This window comes from Macaca thibetana, chromosome 4 (genome assembly GCF_024542745.1).
Source record: "Macaca thibetana thibetana isolate TM-01 chromosome 4, ASM2454274v1, whole genome shotgun sequence".
NCBI classification, from domain to species: Eukaryota; Metazoa; Chordata; class Mammalia; order Primates; family Cercopithecidae; genus Macaca; species Macaca thibetana.
Window position 1 is genome coordinate 25736672 of NC_065581.1, and position 19525 is coordinate 25756196.

Consider the following 19525-nt stretch of genomic DNA (forward strand, 5'->3'; position numbering starts at 1 on the left):
ATAAAATTAAATCAAAAGGAAAATAAGCAAACTGACACTGAAAGCAAACTGAAATGAATGAAACAAATTGTATTTTGTATTGGCAACATGACTACACAGAGAATAGATTATTTCCAATGACTTTTGAATATAGTTCTCTGATGATACAGTCTTTATGAGATGCCTTCTATTTCTGCCAGAAACTTAAAAAAAAAACTTTCAGGTTTTGTAAACCAGTTCAAAGTATAGGAAAAAACAGCACCTTCTATGTAATTCTGTGAGCTAGTGTTACCATGAAATCAAAACTAGATGAAGGAAACACAAGACAACCTGAAGCTAATCTCGATTACTAGAGTAGATGCAGAAGTACTAAGCAGAATAATATGAAATTCCATTAAGTAGTTTATTAAGAAAAAACATATTGTGAAAGTACTTGGTTTATGCTTGCGATGCCAATATAGTTAAGGTCTTAAATGTCATCCACATTAAACAAGGGTTACGGAGCATGCACGTGTGACAGATACTGCTTCTGGCCTGGGAAAATTAGGTAATGTTTCAAGGAGTTTTTGTGTAATAAAATGGATAAATAAATAAACCACATGCTTTCAGAAAATCATAAATGTGAAAGAAAGCTGTGCTATAGCATATATATATACAAAAGTTCATGAGAATTACTGGGTTGAGCATATGGTTCTGACTGGAGGGAGAAGAGGGTGAGAAAAGTTTCCCAAGGGGAAGAATATTTGAGTCAGATCTGGAAAAGGGTGTCACTAAGTTCCATGCAGAGAAAAGGGCAAGGTCCATTCAGGGAGATAGAAGAGAGTCATCAAAGGCACTAAGGTGTGGCCAGCCATGGCTTCTTTGAGTAGTAAAGACTAATCTAATATGACTAGAGAACATGGACATACAGTGGGGAGATATGACTGGATGGCAGCTTGATGTCAGTTGACACAAACCTTTGTGTGGCATGCTAAGGATACTGGAACCTCTAATTTAAAAAGTAGACATCCAAGGCTTCTGAGTACAGGAGTGAATGGTCAGATGTGTAAGTAATCAAGAAACTGATGGCATCAATGTGGATAGATTGTAATGGGGAACTGGTGAAGTATGAGGAAACACACCTGTCCAGTTTGCTTGAGACAGAAATTTGGGATTCTCTTAGGCAGTCATTTAATCTCTATAAGCAGTCACAGAGCCAGGGTTGTGCTGGAGCTGGCTCAAATGAATGCAATCTTACTCACGAGGACCAATTATTAAAATTGCAGGAATTTTGCAAACTTGTTGTTAAACACCATCATTATTAAAAATTAAATTATATAAAATTACAGTTAAATTAAATTTAGAAAGATGAAAATACAGTACATTTTACTATTTGCTCTCCATGCTCTTGAGGTTATTTATGTCAATTCTATCTGAATGGTAGAAATGCTATTTAGTGGTATGCTATTGTGCATCTCTTCCCAACTCTGCATTCACTAATGTATGGGTAGCTGGAAATTAGCCTGGTGGACATTCTCACACCATGGAAATCAACAAACACTGTAAATTAGGACTTTATTGTTGATTGTCTAGACTTAAGAAAATCTTGGAGAAAATGTTAATAATGTAGATTAATCTTAAAAGTGTGACATATCTGTAGCTATTACATTCTGAATAGACCAAAATATTATAGAAATATTATTTCAGTACCCAAAAACTATTATCCAGTTTAGCAAGTAGTTGCTCATGCCATTGACATCTGAGCAAAGTTTTGACATACTTTCATTTTCCTTCATTTTTTTTGAAATATGAAATAAAAGCACATAACAGTTATGTCAGGACTGCACCCATTAGTTAATGTGTGAGTGACTTCTCTGATCAAACAGATAGTGAATCAAGCAGTTTGCAGTCTGATTTTGTGACATTATTGTTGGCAATAAAATTCTAAAATTGATAACATTTTTTACAAGAAATAGTAATTCCTCTGAAGTTATAGGTCTAAACTGAAAATCAAGAAAGCAGTTTAGCTTAAAATTTATTTCTCAAATTATATACAGAAATGTTAGTGGAAGTTTTTACATTAACCTGCAAGTGGTACCATGGATTTTATTAACATATATATGTATGGATATAGGTGTGTAAATGTTTTGTGCGTGTATATGTGCATATTCACTTTTCTCTTAGAGCCAGTTGTTAAAAATGTACCAGCACATAACTATCTACAAACTATACATTTGAGAGAGGCCTCCAAATGAAATACATGTATGGAGGACAATGAGAGAGAAAGGAATACTTTAACATTTACTTGGTCTTTGGTCTGAAATTCACACGTTTTCCAATGGGTGTAATGCCAGATCATGGCAAGAACACCTTTTCCCCTCACTAAAAAACACAGAGAAAAAGTAAAACTTGCTCAGTCTTTGCGTTACAGACTTCCCTAAGGTGGAGGCCTTTTCTTAGGCTCCAGGTCTTTCTATTTCAGACTTACAGAATAATGAATATCAAAGTAACAAAAACAGATGATCTGGCCTCTTTCTAGAAGGAACTAATCCATTACTCACAATACTCTGATATTGTGGCTGAAAGGTTCTGAGGGACCAAACCCATGTGAGTTTGGGCATCATCAGGGCATTTATTAGCTTGTCTCTTTAGAGCTTCTCCCTTACATGAAAAATTGGTTCTACCATATTTCATCTGTAAAGTTCAGCCAACAGATCCTGATAGGCTTTGTAGAAAAAGTGTCGTTGCACAAGATTGCTTCAGAAGTCTTTAAAGATATACTTGGGAAGCAAATTCACATATTTGACTTAAAAGACAGAGAGGATCACTCATAGGCAGATTTTGCAATCCTAACAATAAATAGTATTAGCTGTTATCAGTCTAGTGAACTTAAATGTTTACTGCAGCTTCAGATAATAAATTCAACAAAAATGCATCATGTCTTATCTGTATTACCTGTCTTATCAAATTAACTGTATGATTCATAAATAGCATATAAATATGGAAACCATAGTTAAATCACAGCTCTTATTTTTAAAACTTAGTGGCTCTGAAAAAATCTTTAATTTTGATGATCCTTCAGCAGCTTATTTTCAGGTGGAGTCCTCATGGAGTTCTTCAAAATGCAATGACATCCATGATTCTGGTATAACAACATTTATAAAGGTAATTAACTAAATAAGTCAATACTGATAAAATATTATATTCCTCACAATAGTTGCTAAAATGCATTAAAAATGCATTTAAAGTTTAAAATTCTTAATAAACTAAGGGTATTGGGATAAATTATAAAAATTGTTGAATGAATACATGCCAAAAGAAGGCGTAGCATCCTAAGTTCAGTAGTAAGATAGTTTTATTGCCATTAGAATCAGAAACCTCCAAAAAAAAAAAAAAAAAAAAAATCAAACTCTTATCACCACCATATGCCTTGTTGTGGAATATTAGACAAGTTATTAAGCATAGAATTTAGCCATGGTCAACTATAAGACAATATCATACTTTTGGATGACTTAATTGTAGTCCTAGTATAATAGGTAGCTTCTAAGGTGGCACCCCATTATTCCTGCCTCCTGCTATTCCAACCCTGTGTATCCCCTTCTCACCCTGTACCAGGCTGTGCAACCAATGAAAAACAATGTGGCAGGATTGATGGTATGCCACTTTAGAGGTTAGGTTTTAATGCGTAATATAACTTCTTTTAGTCACAAAGTAGGAAACAGAGCCAACAAAGCCACTGACTGATTCATCAGGGATAGACTGACAATAAAAAGAGTACTTTGTCACAGATCTTATTTTATAAGTTCACAGTATGCTAAAAAGTACCTTCGATTGTAATGACAGGGGCCTCTCAAAGCAGTTCACCAAGAATATCACCAACAGAGAAACTCATGATGTTTAAGGCTGCAGAGAGGATGCCAGTATCAAAGTGGATCTACTTTAGCACCTCCTACAGTTAGCAGAGCAATCAGCCCAGTGTATTCCTGCAGCAACATTGACATTCTTCCGGGTTAGGGCATTCAGGGTAAAGGAGCAAAGTACAATTGTTTTGACATTCTGACAACAACACAGTCCTGAGAAAGAAGAATAAATATGTAGATCATGGTAGATCCATGGAGAAATCTTATTTTAGGGCTTCCATTTCCACGATGTAAGAGCTAGGCTTAAATGCTGCTTGGATTAGAAACAATGAAAGGAGGCATGTAAACTTGCAGGCTTCAGCTCAACTGTCTGGAGAATATGATTCTAGGATGTCAGTAAATCAGCCAACAAATAACACTACACCTCCAAAGCTGCACAAATTCTTCAAGTATCTTTTAGCCAGAAATATTCTTCCAAGAAACCTATTGTTATGGACTGAATGTTTGAGTGTCCCTCGAATTCATATGTTAAAATCCTAACCACCAATGGGATGAGATTAGGAAATGATTAGATCATGAGGCTGGATTCCTCATGAATAAGATTAGTACCTTTATAAGAAGAGACATGAGAGCATGCTTTCTCTGTTCTTCACCACTGGAGGATACAACTCTCTGGAGTTGGAGAACACAGTTGTCCACATACCAGGAAATGTGCCCTCATTGGATACTGAGTCTGGCAGTATTTTGAACTTCTCAGCCTTCAGAATTGTGAGAAATACACTTCTGTTGTTTAAGCCATCCAGTCTATGGTATTCTGTTACAGCAGTCCAAATTGACTAAGATGCCTAGGATATATTGACATTTGGAAATCTACAATATGGAATTTATAATTCCAAGCCAAAAGATTAAAAAAAGTGAATTCAAAAAACTCAAAATTTGCTAGAAGGGTAGATGTGTATATTTGTTACTTATTTTACATGAAAAAATTCTTAGTAAAACAAGAATAACATTATTCGTAATACATGGGCCAAATATATCTTAACCTAAACCCCAATGTCTTGTTTTATGGTGAAATATCAGTACTATATCTATGACAGTCAGGAACACAAAAGGTCTCAGATTGGTGTTACTGAACAGAGGCAAATACAACACCTCTCTGGAGAAACAATCTCTCAATCCATGGCAGGGTTAGCTGAGGTGAAACATTAAATATGAACTCACAATCTGAAATTACACAACACACCTGAAACAATCACGTATGAGCAAGAGTCAGGAGAACACAAAAAGATTGGACATTCTTCTCCAGATCTTCAGATAATAAAACATCATAAGAAATTACAGAAACTAAGAAAGTAGATATATAAAACACTAATAAACTATTTATAAATACTATAAAGAAAAGGGAAAAAATGGGAGGAGTGAAGCGATGGCCTGCCCCTCCTACCTGTCAGGTGGGATGAGAGATAGAAAAGAAATAAGACACAGAGACAAAGTATAGAGAAAGAACAGTGGGCTCAGGAGACAGGCGCTCAGCATACAGAGGACCTGCACCGGCACCGGTCTCTGAGTTCCCTCAGTATTTATTGATTACTGTTTTCACTATCTCAGCAAGAGGAATACGGTAGGAGAGCAGGGTAATAGTGGGGAGAAGATCAGCAAGAAAACATGTGAGCAAAGGAATCTGTGTCACAAATAAGTTCAAGGGAAGGCACTATGCCTGGATGTGCACGTAGGCCAGATTTATGCTTCTCTCTACCCAAATATCTCAGTGGAGTAAAGAATAACAAAGCAGCATTGCTGCCAACATGTCTCGCCTCCTGCCACAGGGCGGTTTTTCTCCTGTCTCAGAATTGAACAAACGTACAATCGGGTTTTATACCTACCCATTCCCAGGGGTAGGCAGGAGACAGAAGCCTTCCTCTTGTCTCAATTGCAAGAGGCCTTCCTCTTTTACTAATCCTCCTCAGCACAGACTATTCACGGTTGTCGGGCTTGGGGACGGTCAGGTCTTTCCCATCCCATGAGGCCGTATTTCAGACTGTCATATGGGGAGAAACTTTGGACAACACCCGGCTTTCCAGGCAGAGGTCCCTATGGCTTTCCGCAGTGCATTGTGCATTTATCGAGAACGGAGAACGGCGATGACTTTTACCAAGCATACTGCCTGTAAACATTTTGTTAACAAGGCACATCCTGCACAGCCCTAGATCCCTTAAACTTTGATTCCATATTTGTGAGCTCAAGGTTGGGGCAAAGTTACAGATTAACAGCATCTCAGGGCAAAGCAATTGTTCAGGGTACAGGTCAAAATGGAGTTCCTTATGTCTTCCTTTTCTACATAGACACAATATCTGATTGTGTCTATGTAGTCTGATCTTTCTTTTCCCTACAAGGAGACAAATAAAACCTTAAAAAATGAAGGCATTGAAAATAAAACTCAATACAAGTGAGTTTAATACCAAAGTAGACACTGCTTACTTCTTGAACTGTATGCAGGTAATGGCTTAAACAAATAGATTTTTATTTTTCCCAATTTATAGGCAGTTCAGAACTGGTATACCAGTTCAATAAAGCCTGAGGGACCCAAGTTTTTTTTTTTATTTTTCTACTCGACCCCATGGTAGAATATATTATTGTTCGCAGAAACTTGCTGCCTTCCTCATACTTCTTGGCTGCATTAATGTCCATCTACATCATGTGACTTACTTTGATCAATTCAATTTAATTACAAATAACATGTTTCCAGCCATAAGTTTTTACACATATTCTCTCTTTTTTGTGCCATGAGACTGGCTGCAATGTTTCAAATGGAAGCTGTCCATAAGCCTGGTCTCAACAGGAAGATGATGTGGATCACAGCTGCTGCTGGTCTGTGCTAGACATGTATCTTGAAGCAGGAAATAAAATTACATTGTATGCCACTAATTAAGGCTTCATATCTTACCACAGCATATCTCTCCTTTTCTAACCAATACAGAAATTAGTACAAGGTATAGCATAGGGTGTTGCCATAAATTAAAAACAAAATAAGACAAAGCACCACCTTTTTTGAGGCATTAGCTTTAGGGATGGGATAGAAGCAGAAAAGAAGCTGTTATTAGAGTTTAGAAGGGCAGTAGTACTTAATTTGCACAGGTGAAACATTTAGAAAACTTTAGAAACTAATTTATAGGTAATTTCCCTATTGAGCTTACTATTTTTGGTGAAATTCTTGGCATAATTAATGTAAATTGTGTGATTTACTATTGACTATATTTAACAAAGTATAATAAGACAAGACATAATCTCACAAAGTAATTAGCTGGTTTGAAAATCCGAATGAAGGAAATTGAGAGAAACTAAAAACTCTAGACTTACTGAGTTGAAAGACACTATTTCTCAACTCCCAACAGTTAAAGATAAAACTGACAAAATTTAAGTAAGAAAGTCCTTTTAAAGCTTGGCCTTGTGCAAGCATCAAACCAAGGTGGTAACCATTCATAAAAATAATGAAGCAAAGGTGATGGCTTTTCTATTGAAGTCTGGTAGGCTCAAAGTAACCCATGTCATGGAGAGAGAGAGAGAGATAGTGAGAGAGAGAGAGAGAGAGAGAGAGAGAAAGGAGGGAGAGAGAAGCACTTATATAGGAAACTGGTTATGATTTTGAGTGACATAATACCACAGAACTACCAGCCTGGATAAAGGAGGCTGTGACTCATCAAGGGTTACATAACTTGTGTGTGGGGGGTGTCCTCTTTAAAAATTTTTTTTTTTTGTCAGCAATGGGCTAAGCATTCTGCCCAGTCTGCAAGGACTATTCAAATATGGTCAAAGGAGATATTGGAAAAGGAAGGACTGACCAGAGCGTGAAGCCAAGACCTCTGAAAAATAATATCCTGGGGGAATTACTCATGGTGTGCACAGCCACAGATTTATTAGCGACTATCTCATGTGGGGAGATAGGACGAAGACTGAAATAGCTACCCACATGATCTCAGATTTCTTTGAACTACAAACTACTGTGCAATTCTGTCTGCAATTATCTTTTCTGTGTCCTAGCATGACACATTGGGTGTGCATGGGTGTGTAGGCACATACCTTGTCTCATTAGTTCATGAGTTTCTGGAGCAAGACAAGTCATATTCAACCTGATGAGAGAATATCATAAAATTGTCAACATCAGCCCTGAAGCTATAATTAAATAAGACTTTGAATCGACTTTTCATAGGAAGGGAGTAAGTATGTTTTGTGTGCAGAAGGGATAGTTAACTAACTAAATAATTTTGAATTGAAGCTTGGACAGTGATAGCTTATATTATTATTCAAAAATTTTCCCTGGTCCTCCCCTGAAAAGAATTATATTTCTCTATCTTGGTTGTATTGGGCTTGGCCATCTGACTTGCTTTGCCCCATTAAATTTGAGTGGAAGTGACACCTAGGCAAAACCTGTAAGAGCGAACACTTAGCTCGCCATAATTTCTCTTTTACTTCTGCCATGAGACCATCCGTGTTCCAAATAAAGCCTGATTTGTCAAACTGGGCCCTGAAGTGAGGAAAACATGGTGAGAAGCCGTAGCCAAGACACAATGGTCATGAATTGTGAACAGCACATAAAACTTTGTTATTATAAGCAATTGAGATTTTTGGGTCAATTGTTATCCCAGTGTAACTTAGCTTATCCTGACTGATACAGCCACCATCAGTTTATTGGCTTTCATCTTGCTCTTGACTCATGAGCCATCAGGTACTTGCCATACCTCGAGACCTGACATCCACTGTTAAGGCAGAAGGAAAAAGAAAAAAAAAAAAAGATGAGACACAGGCCTACTTCTTTTTATGCATCAATGGCCAGAAATGTGTAGGTCCCATTTGTTTCAAGGAAGCCACAGAAATGAAGTTTTTGTTTCTGTATTTCTTATAGTAGATACAAGCTAGGGCACAGAAACTTGGAAATGTAGTTTGGCTTAACCAATTAATAGTGCCAGCCACAGAAACTCATCTACTGCTTCTTCTCCCCACAGAGTATGTGCTGTATATTTGCTATAATACAATCGTGCGATGCTTAACCATGGGTATACATTCTGAGAAATGTGCTGTGTGGCAGTTTTGTTGTGTGGATACCATAGAGCGCACTTACACAAACCTAGATGGTAGAGCTTGCTATACACCTAGGTTACATGGTCTAGCCTATTGCTCCTGGGCTACAAGCCTGTACCACATGTTACTGTACTGAATATTGTAGGCAATTGAAACAGTGATATTTGAGAATCTGAACATATCTAAACATAGAAAAGATATAGTAAAAGGATAAAAAATGGTACATCTAGGACACTTTTCATAAAAGGGGCTTGTGGGACTGGAAGTTACTCCGGCTGAGGCAGTGAGTGAATGTGAAGGCCCAGGACATGCCTGTACACTGCTGTAGACTTTGTAAACACTGTGCACTTAAGCTACACTAAGTTTATAAAAAAATTTATTTCTTCAATAATAAATTCTAGCTTACTATTTCATTTTGACTTTATAAACTTTTAAATGTTTTTGAACTTTTTGACTCTTGTAATAACAGCTTAAAACACAAACATATTGTACTGCTGTACAAAAATATTTTCTTTATACCCTTATTCTATAATCTTTGATCTATTTTTAATTTTTTAAAATTAAAAAATATTTATTAAAACTAAGACATAAATACGCAAGTTAGCCTAGACTGACACAAAATCAAGACCATATTAGAGGCTTCTTGGAAAATCTATTTTCATGTGTTTTATTTTTCTAACAACATTGGTAAAACATTTGCAATCATCTTGGGGAGCTGGGCATCACTGACAGGAGGAACTGCAAGTGCAGAGGCCTTGAACTTCATGGAGAAGGCAGAACTGGATGGAATTTAGTGAGGGAAGAACAACAGGGCAGAGGTCAGTAAGGTTGGTGTATCCGAGGTGATGTAAGGCATTGGAGCACCTTCAGGAAGGTCAATTTGCTCTCTTTTGTCCTAGGTTCTCTGGGAAGGCTTTGGAAGACTTTTATACCAGTAAGTAACATGAGCATATGTATATTTCCAATATTCTGCCTGCTATGAGGGATGGATTAAAAGAGAGAGAATTGAAACAGTGGGGCCAGGTAAGTAATCATTTTATTTACCCTGGTGATAGATGATTGTGATAGGAATGGAGGAAATAAAAAATAATGGAAAGAGATGAAGGTGGAACTGATAGAACATACTGTTGGAATGAATGTTAATGGAAAGTATAGAATGAAGGCTGATTTTTTTTGGCAAGATTAACAGGGAAATGGTGATGCCATTAACCAAGATGAGGAATCCTGGGCCAAGAGTAGGGTTGGAGGGGGATTCAGTTCTGCTTGCCATCATAAGACTGTGATACCTAATGGGTACTCAATGAGAGACGGATGAAGTTGAAGTCGAAGCCCAGAGAAGAGGTCAGAATCAGGTGTGAAAGGAAAGGGGACTGGCTGGGATCTCCTTGGGAGTGAGTTTAGATAGGGAGGAAATTCAAGGACAGAGTCTTGGGCACATCAACAGTAGAAACCAGAGAAAAGGTAAGGATTCAGCAAAACTTATTGAGAAGCAACAACCAATGAGACACGAGGAAAATCAGATCCGATGGAATCAAATGAAACAAGGCATCAAGAAGGAACAAGTGATGGAATCTGTCAAGCACTGACAGATGAGGCCTGGGATGTGACTGCTGGATTTGCTGGCAGAGAGGCTGGTGATGGCTTTGCTAAGGGCTGTCTTGTTGCTGATGGATTCATGAGAAAACTAGAGGTGGGGAAACAGAATGCAAATATGTATGAGTCTTCTGAAATGTTTTGCCATAAAAGGGAGGAGAATCACAGAGTTACTTTTCACAGAAAACTCATTGGCCTTTGTGCAAAAAGTTACAATCAGAAAACCACAAAAATCACTCATGTCGACCAAAATGTATTAAGTCTCTCCTCTTTGGAAAACTCAGTTCTATTAAATAGGAGGATGGTGGAAAAGGGACCCAAAGGGAACAAATATACCCCATCTCCATGAAGATTATAATAACTCTGAGAGACCCCAGAAGGGGACAGTGCTGTCAGTGAGGCATGTGGGGTGTCAGGATCCTTATAAGAAGGGACATTGATTCTGATTAAGGATGAGGGAAGACATAGGTGACCTCAGCTGGGCTTGAAGCATGAGGAAGATTTAATGAGCTTGATTTGCTTATCAATCAAACAATAAAATGTAAAGTTAAAAGTTAAACCACTGAGCCAATAAAATCCTCCAAGCTGGTAACATAAGGGCTAAAGGTTTTGGGTAATTATTTACCTCCCAGAATTAGACAATTGCAAAGAGCTTAGAGAAATTTATTTGAAAGGAATGAGGATCCTGCACTCTTCTTCCCTCAGGTTAGTTAGCTTTCAAACTTTTACACTTAATATTCTGCTTTTGAGATGATGGGAATGGGTGTTTTTCCATTAGAGAGCAGCTTAATTTGCTGTTTGGGGGCAGAGACTGTGGGAGTGGAGAAGAGAATGCCTGTGTCCTGAGATAATTCTGGTAAGTGAGAAGAGATGTTGCATTAAGTGCCATGGAACTACAGGGAATAAATTCAAGAGAATGAAATTTTCTAAAAGTATAGCTGAACAGAGACAGACAGACAGACACACACACAGGCACACAGAGAGACAGAGGAAGAGGAAGAGACAGAGAGAGGAAGAGAGAGAGAGAAGAAGAGAGAAAAACTAAATGATATATTTGAATTGCTTTTGTGAAATATATTAATTTTTTTAAGCATTGATCAAATCCACAGTGCAACAATAAATGCCAATACTGAATTCTCACAGAGGAAGATTTTCATCATGCCTAAAATATCAGTCAAAACCAAACTGTTCTGGTTTGGTTCCAGTGAATTTATGGGAAAGCAAAATAAATGAAATCTAACCTGGCTTTGGGAAGTGGTTAATGATGAAGAGTTTAGGGCAGAGGACTTTATTTGCAAACTGTGAGTGAGAGCCATGGGCTGTTTCTCATAGGGAGGAAAAATGTTCAGTGCTGAGACCACATAAGCTGACATTTGAGCTATTAATAGCTCTGCACAGCACCTTAAGGAAAAGTCTCATTCTACAGTGAACTGATGACTAGCAGAGGAACAGGATGCATATGAATCCAAAAAGAACGGATACAAGCAGTCTTGACAAGAAAAACTAATGAGAAATTGATACAAGAATGGCTGGCTCCATTTCTTTGCTCTTTTTTCCTCATTTACCTGGTTTCAAAATACATAGATAAGGCTGATGACTTACAAATTTATATTTCTACCAAGGCCCTTCTGTTCTTAGCTATGGACTCACAGACACAAAACTCACCTGTCAATCTTCCCTTCTGAGTCTAACAGGAGTCTCAACCCCTATGTCCAAAATAAAGTTCTTGCTTTTCCTCTGAAACCTGCTGCCCTCCCTGTTCATTTCCCCAACTTTGAGTGCAACACTTTCACTCATTTGCTCAAGTCATAAGTCTGGAAGTCTCTGATGATTCTTCCCTTTCTCTTGTTCCCATATACACCTCATTAGCAAGTCTTAGTGGCATATCTCCAAAACAGGTCCTGAATGTGGTCTTTTTCACCACAGCTAGCCTAGCCCATCCACCATCAACACTTGCACAGGTCAAGAAACAGCTTCTTGTTCAGTCTCTTGGTTTTCAATCTTGTCCGTTATAGCCCATGTGCCACACAGTGGCCATAGTAAATCCAGTCCCCTTACCCGGCCTATAAGACCCAAAATGGTCTGGTCCCTGCCCACCCCTTTGATCTCATCACCTACCATTAACCTCCTCATTCACTCTGCATCGCCACATTGGACTACCTTCTGCCTAGAAAAACGTGACAGACTTGCTGGTTCCTTTGCCTGGCATGTTCTTGCTCAGTGCTGCCTCCTTCTCAGTGTTTCCATTTCAGCTCAAATATAACCATTTCATACAACCACACTAGGTAAAGTGGTTAGACTAAGCAGAGTGCTTGCCTTCCTCTCCTGATGCTAATGACCTAGTTTCTGTCAGTGCTACTCTTGTTTTTTCATACCATGTGGCATTCTTACTTCTTTCTTTTCATATGAGCCCCTCCTGGGATGTAACTTTCTCACAGGTGTACTGTCCGTGCCTGCATCCCTTGCCCCACAACAGCACTGTCCTCCCTTCGCCCTCGGCTGTCTGTTCCCACTGCTCTCATTAACGTCAGCAAAACCATGATCGCCCATTACTGAAAAAACTGGCAATTGATTGCTGGTTATAATAAGCACAAGGAGAGGGCAATTTAATGATTACTAATGATTACTTCAGTCATGCAGGAGATGGAGCTATGAAAGCACAACATTGCATTCATTGATTCAATAAATGTTTACTGAATCAATGAAAGAACTTGTGGTCAGTGAACTCTTAGATGTTGGAACACTAGAAGAGTCTGTATGGGTATAGCCTGTGAAAAAAATGTTACCCTGAAAGCTATGTCTTTAGTTCTTGTGACTGATACGAGTTTTTCAATTCAACTAATTGCCCTGAGGTGTGAAAATAAATCATAAGCAAATTATTTTTCCAGCAGACTATTCAGTCCCCTCATTTTACCAAGTTTCTTTTCAGAGTTACTAGAACTATTCCATTTGCCAACGAGTATTTGTTTGGATTTTAATTCAATTTTGAGTGTGTTTTTGAATTCCAGTGCAGACTAGAGGGCTCCATGGTCTAACATCTGTGGTTTTGAAGGACATCATTGAGGCAACTTCTCTGTCAGTTGCTCACTTATCAACTTTAGTGGTGACATTATGTAACATTTCCACTTATCTTTAAACACAATAGCACCAAAGGATCTGGTCTATTTTCTTTTATATTAATAAGAAGAGTCCTTCACAGAGAGCACGTGGAAAATGATTTCATTTCACCAGCACCTACTGCTTATCCCTTTACATTTTATTCCTTTATGTCTGCTTGGTATTGTAACTTCATCGTATCCTTTACGTCTGCTCGGTGCTGTAACTTTATATCTGCTTGGTGCTGTAACTTCTCTGATCATTTTCAGTAGTAATGGGTTTATTGTTTATTTGTAGTCTTCAAATAATCTCATTTTGTAATTAATGGATCCAGTCCAATGAAAACCAGAAAATTCCAAACTTGATCTAAAAGTAAACCTTCATTCTCCTGCCCCGCCACCCACCACTCCATCTTGGTTCTGGGGAGGGAAGGGATCATTTGGTTGGCTTCTTGTTCCCTTTCTCTGTCAGCAACTACTCTCACCCCTCTTGCTAGCTGTCGCTTCTGATCTTTCCATGGCTGGTGGGTAGGGAGTTAGAAGCAAGAAGCAGGAAGTGTCTTTCTTAGCCGGAACTCTTGTGCCTTGGCATTGGTGGTCTCTGGGTTGGATGAATGTTCAATGCTGAATCCTTTATTGTACCCCAGTGGTGGCATCCACTAGTCCTCCCATGTCAGGGGTGATATGTGTTCACTAACTCAGCAGTTAGGGTTCCTTTCTCAGGTGCTGGGCATCAGACAGTCTGTCCTCTCTTTTGGGGTCATGTGGCCTCTCCAGACAGTTCTCATTTTAAGAGATTGTAAACTGGATTTTTCCTGAGTCATCCATATCTGGTTCATAAGGGACCTGCTGGTCTCTACCTGTGCATCTTCACCCCTGCTGCTGTGGGATGTATCACAGCCTCCAGTGTGGTGTAGACCTTTGCTGTGCTCTGCAGCCTCAGACCAGGAGTCACCACCTCATGCCCTTAGATTCTGAGGCATGTGTCACTCACCTTTACATACACACAAGCACACATACATAAGGGACATAGGTCAAGCTCCCTGAATAACCCCCTTGCGGGCAGCTCCTATCATTTGACTTGAAGTGACGGGGCAGTGCCCTCCTCATTTCTTTCCTGGAGTGAAAATGAATACCTGACAGAGAATACCAGCAACTGACTCTAAAACACTCACCTTCTTCATCTCAGCCTACCTGTGTCCCTGAAATTTATTTTTAATTACAGTAATAATTCAAATTACATTATTGTTGTCACACATGTAAACAACAAAGACAAAGTTCAACTCCTGCATGGCCATTCCTGCCCTCCCCATTCCTTTGCACAGAGAGTTTCTATTTCTTCCTGGTTTAATCTAGGAGGGTTTTATGTTTCCAGGAATTTATCCGTCTCCTCTAGGTTTTCTAGTTTACACGCGTAAAGGTATTTATAGTAGTCTTGAATGATATTTTGTATTTCTCTGGTATCAGTTGTAATATCTCCCGTTTTGTTTCAAATTGAGCTTATTTGGATCTTCTCTCTTTTTTCCTTGGTTAATGTTGCTGGTGGTCTGGCAATTTTATTTATCTTTTCAAAGAACCAGCTTTTTGTTTCATTTATTTTTTGTATTTTTTTGTTTGTTTGTTTCAATTTCCACTTAGTTTTGCTCTGATCTTGGTTATTTCTTTTCTTCTGCTGGGTTTGGGTTTCGTTTGTTCTTGTTTCTCTAGTTCCTTGAGGTGTGAACTTAGATTGTCTATTTGTGCTCTTTCAGACTTTTTGATGAAGGCATTTAATGGTGTGAACTTTCCTCTTAGCACCGCTTTTCCTGTATCCCAGAGGTTTTGATAGGTTGTGTCATGGTTGTCGTTCAGTTCAAATAATTTTTAAATTTTCATCTTGATTTCATTGTTGAGCCAATGATCATTCAGGAGCAGGTTATTTAATTTCCACGTATTTGCACAGCTTTGAGAGTTCCTTTTGGAGTTGATTTCCAATTTTATTCCACTGTGGTCTGAGGGAGTACTTGATATAATTTCGATTTCCTTAAATTTGTTGAGACTTGTTTTGTGGCCTATCATATGGTCTGTCTTGGAGAATGTTCCAGGTGCTGATGAATAGAACGTATAGTCTGCAGTTGTTGGGTAGAGTGTTCTGTAAATATCTGTTAAGTCCATTTGTTCTAGGATATAGTTTAAGTCCATTATTTCTTTGTTGACTTTCTGTCTTGATGACCTGTCTAGTGCTGTCTGTGGAGTATTGAAGTCCCCAACTATTATTGTCTTGCTGTCTATCTCATTTCTTAGATCTAGTAGTAATTGTTTTGTAAATTTAAGAGCTCCAGTGTTAGGTGCATATATATTTAGGATTGTGGTATTTTCCTGTTGGAATAGTCCTTTTGTCGTTATATAATGTCTCTCTTCATCTTTTTCAACTGCTGTTGCTTATAAGTTTGTTTTGTCTGATATAAGAATAGCTACTCCTGCTTGCTTTTGGTGTCCTTTTGCGTGGAATATCTATTCCCACCTCTTTACCTTAAGTTTATGTGAATCCTTATGTTTTAGGTGAGTCTCTTGAAAACTGTAGATGCTTGATTGTTTACCTGTCTTTTAAATCTTTATATGCTTTTATATATGTATCCAATTCTTTGATAACCGTGTAGTATTCAGAAAATATCTGCATTTAATTATGCAAATATTAAATAATCATTAGTTAGCTCTTGACTCTTTGCTTTTACAAATATTGCTTTAAGGAGTGTCCTGAAACATACTATTCTGTGTGGCTGTGCCTATTAGTCTCTGGTACACACCATGAAGCAGCAATACAAGTGAGAAGATGCAGCTTGACTTCCTGAAATAATAGCTCATTTCCCCACATTTTTGACTAAGCTTGGTGGTAACAGTCTTTTAAAATGTTTATGAAAAGTAATAGGTAAGAAATAATAGGATCTTGTTCTTTTAATATCCATGTCCTTGATAGTGAAGTGACGCACATTTTCCCATGTTTGTTCTTAATCTATATTCATATTCGTTCCAATAGTTTCCTACTTTTTACCAATTTACTGTATTTTATTTTTTTATTAGCTAGAAGTTGAACAAATACTACTTCATATCTGATAGAATGCTGTAATCAATTTCTCCCCTTCTAAAAGTGATCTTTTATGGTATCTATTATTATCAAGTCATCTTTTATGGTATCTATTACTATAAATAAGTTTTGTTCTTTTAGTGTCCTGCAGTATCCTTAAATATGTTTAGGTGTAGATTCTTTTCATTTCCCTAGCTTGAGACTCATTTTGATTCCTGAATCTGAGAAATCTTATGGTTTCATCTATTCTAAAAAATTCCTATCCGTTATTTCCTAAAGTATTGCCTTTTCTCAATTCTCTTTATTTTGTCCTCCTAGAAGTCCTATTCAACATACATTGGACCTTTTCACTCCATTTTCCAGTTTCTTAACTTTGCTGTCATCCTTCATCATCTCACTGAGCTTTATTCTGTATAATTTACATAGCTCACTGCCTTTGATTTTGCTAATTCTTTCATTAGCTATGTCTAGTCACTTAGTTTAAAATTTTAATGCCTAATTATTTTTGTATTTCAAGTAGTATCTTTCTTAAATCTGCCTGTTCTTTTTGGTACCTTTTTATGTTTTAGGGTCCATATTTTATTTCTTCAATTATTTAAAGCATACTTATGTAATGTCTTTGTCAGTTTATTCTATTTTTGGAAGTTCTCAGTAGTTTAATTTTGCTATGCGTTGAGTCTGAAAACTTGTTTTGGATGGATCATTTCTTTGAGTGTTTATAATTTTTTATTTTGAGCTCATAATATATAGCGCTTCATGTGCAGTAATTCTGTGTAATCTGTTTTGAGCGAATCAGACTGGGCTTGATTCTTTGGTCAGTTTTTTAGCTGGGGATGAATTCTCAGACAATGAAGGAAATATGAATTTCAACCCTCAATTCTCCATAACCTAGATACGAACTTTCACAGTTTTCAGGTAAAGTACTTTATTTTCAAACCACAACTCAGGACAAAGAGGGTTGTCACTGTTATTGTTGAAAGGGGAAGAGCCTCTTTAACCAAGTTTTGAACCACTTTGAGGCATCTAACTGTATATTAGAATCTCCCTTATAATCGCCTCCCTGGCATGGGCCTACGGCTTCATCCTTCATCCCCACAGGGGCTTAGATCTCAGGCCCCCACATCACTGAAATTGATGCTTCTGTGCCCCAATCTCCTGGTCAATGAAGTTAGCGCAGACATCTAACTTGATGGATGTATCTCTTACTGTCTTTGCAGCTATGTAAAAGGGTGTTTGCTATATTTTATGTAATATGTATAGGCGGTTATAATAGTTTTTCAGGTAATTTAATCCACTCGAATCTCCTAGATGAAATTGCAAATAAGGTTGTCAACTTTTCATGTCCATTTAATACTAATATCAATTTAGAGACATGGGAACACAGAACTAGAAAGGATATTACAATTTATGAAGGCAATCCAGGCCAGATTCCTCACTTGTGAGACACAGATACTAAGACCCAGGGTAAACTGCGACCTTTCAAAGACCAACCAATTGGTTAGTGATGAAGCCAGGATGACAAATTAGTTTTCACGAACCCTAACCTAGCACTTTTCTTATAGAACAACATTTGCTCCTAGTTCTTAGAAAGAATTGGGGCGGTATCATTTAAGATTCTCTCTGTATTTGCTTTTGCATTCTTTTTATTTTAGTAAGTAAATGTCAGTCCCTGGGAAGAGAGAACCAAAATGTCTACTGGACCAGATGTCAAAGCTACCGTGGGGGACATTTCCAATGATGGCAATTTAAATATGGCTCAAGAGGAATGCTCCAGGAAAGGTAAAATCATGCACAGTAATCTGGTAGTAAATAAAACTAGGATCTATGGCACCTTGACTTGTGTTAGTAAATAAAACTAAGATCTGTGGCATCTTTTGTTGATACACATCATTTTCCTCACTACCACCAATTGCCAAGAATTCTATATGGCTATAAATAGTTATTGATAATTATTTCATTTCTCACAAGAAACTTTGAAGGTATATAAGACAGGCAGGTATCATGACATTATTTAGAGATGAAGGAAAAAAATCAGAGCAGGTTCTAAGTAGGAAATATAGAAACCAACCTTGGCTTGTCTGATTCTAAGCTCAAGACATGTCCCATTGGTTCTCTCTGCTCGTGTTAAATCCAAACCTGACCCCGATCCCAAAATAGGCTTTTTGTTTCTAGCATGTCATAGAAGTCACCTTTCTTCCTTTCTCTTATCTATATTAAAATATCATGCTTTTCATAATATGCATTAAGGGAAACGGTAGAACATCTTATTTTACCCTAAATGCTTAATGAGTTATGACTATGTTATCCATTAATTCTTTTAAGGATATAGTCATTTCATAAGATAATGCCTTTAAAAGGCAAAACACTAACCAAGATGGAATGCTTTGTAATACTCAACATTTTAGCCAGTTTGTCTGTTTTGTCTGTTAAGAATTATGCATATCTTCAAGAAAAGAGATTTCTCCTAATCTCGTCCATCACAGAAGAAATCAGGAAATTTGCATATTAGTACTCATCCTACAACTAGTCACCATTGGACCCAGAATTAATACTGTTCCAGTAGTCTTGGCTGAAGGTCTCATCTGTTTCTAAGGACTTCAGAGTCTACTAGACTATACCATTGGCCAAATTATTTTATCATTCTGTCTCTCCCTCAAAATTGGTAATGTGAAGAACTTGTGAGTAAAATTTTACCAAGGTACAGTATGGCATACTGGATAAAAGCACAGGTCAGAAATCATAATGCTTGAGTTTGCAATCCTGATTCTGCCATTTTTGAGCTCATTATTACCACTCACATAGTGTCCCTTCCTCAGCCCACCTTTTGGCAGTCATTGGGAAGTTCATCTATAATTTGTCTAAAGTGGAACCCCTATGGT

At 37.6% G+C, this 19525-nt stretch overlaps 1 protein-coding gene and 1 long non-coding RNA gene across 5 annotated transcripts in view; one reads left to right on the top strand and one right to left on the bottom strand.

Moving 5' to 3' along the window:
* Positions 1-19525, bottom strand: part of LOC126953008 (uncharacterized) — a 22079-nt gene continuing 2554 nt past the window's right edge. Inside the window, exons 2-3 of the long non-coding RNA XR_007725104.1 lie at positions 7896-7945; positions 1-6705 (exon numbers count right to left, since the gene is read on the bottom strand). This is a non-coding gene — a long non-coding RNA (uncharacterized LOC126953008). The remainder of the gene's footprint in view (positions 6706-7895; positions 7946-19525) is intronic.
* SLC17A4 (solute carrier family 17 member 4) overlaps positions 11109-19525 on the top strand; it is a 27111-nt gene continuing 18694 nt past the window's right edge. For 2 of the 4 annotated variants that reach the window (XM_050788215.1, XM_050788216.1), the window contains exons 1-2: positions 11109-11192; positions 18299-18425. In XM_050788215.1, coding sequence (XP_050644172.1) covers positions 18335-18425 — 91 coding nt within the window. In that variant the 5' untranslated portion in view covers positions 11109-11192; positions 18299-18334. The remainder of the gene's footprint in view (positions 11193-18298; positions 18426-19525) is intronic. The other 2 variants (XM_050788218.1, XM_050788217.1) reach the window with 2 other exon arrangements.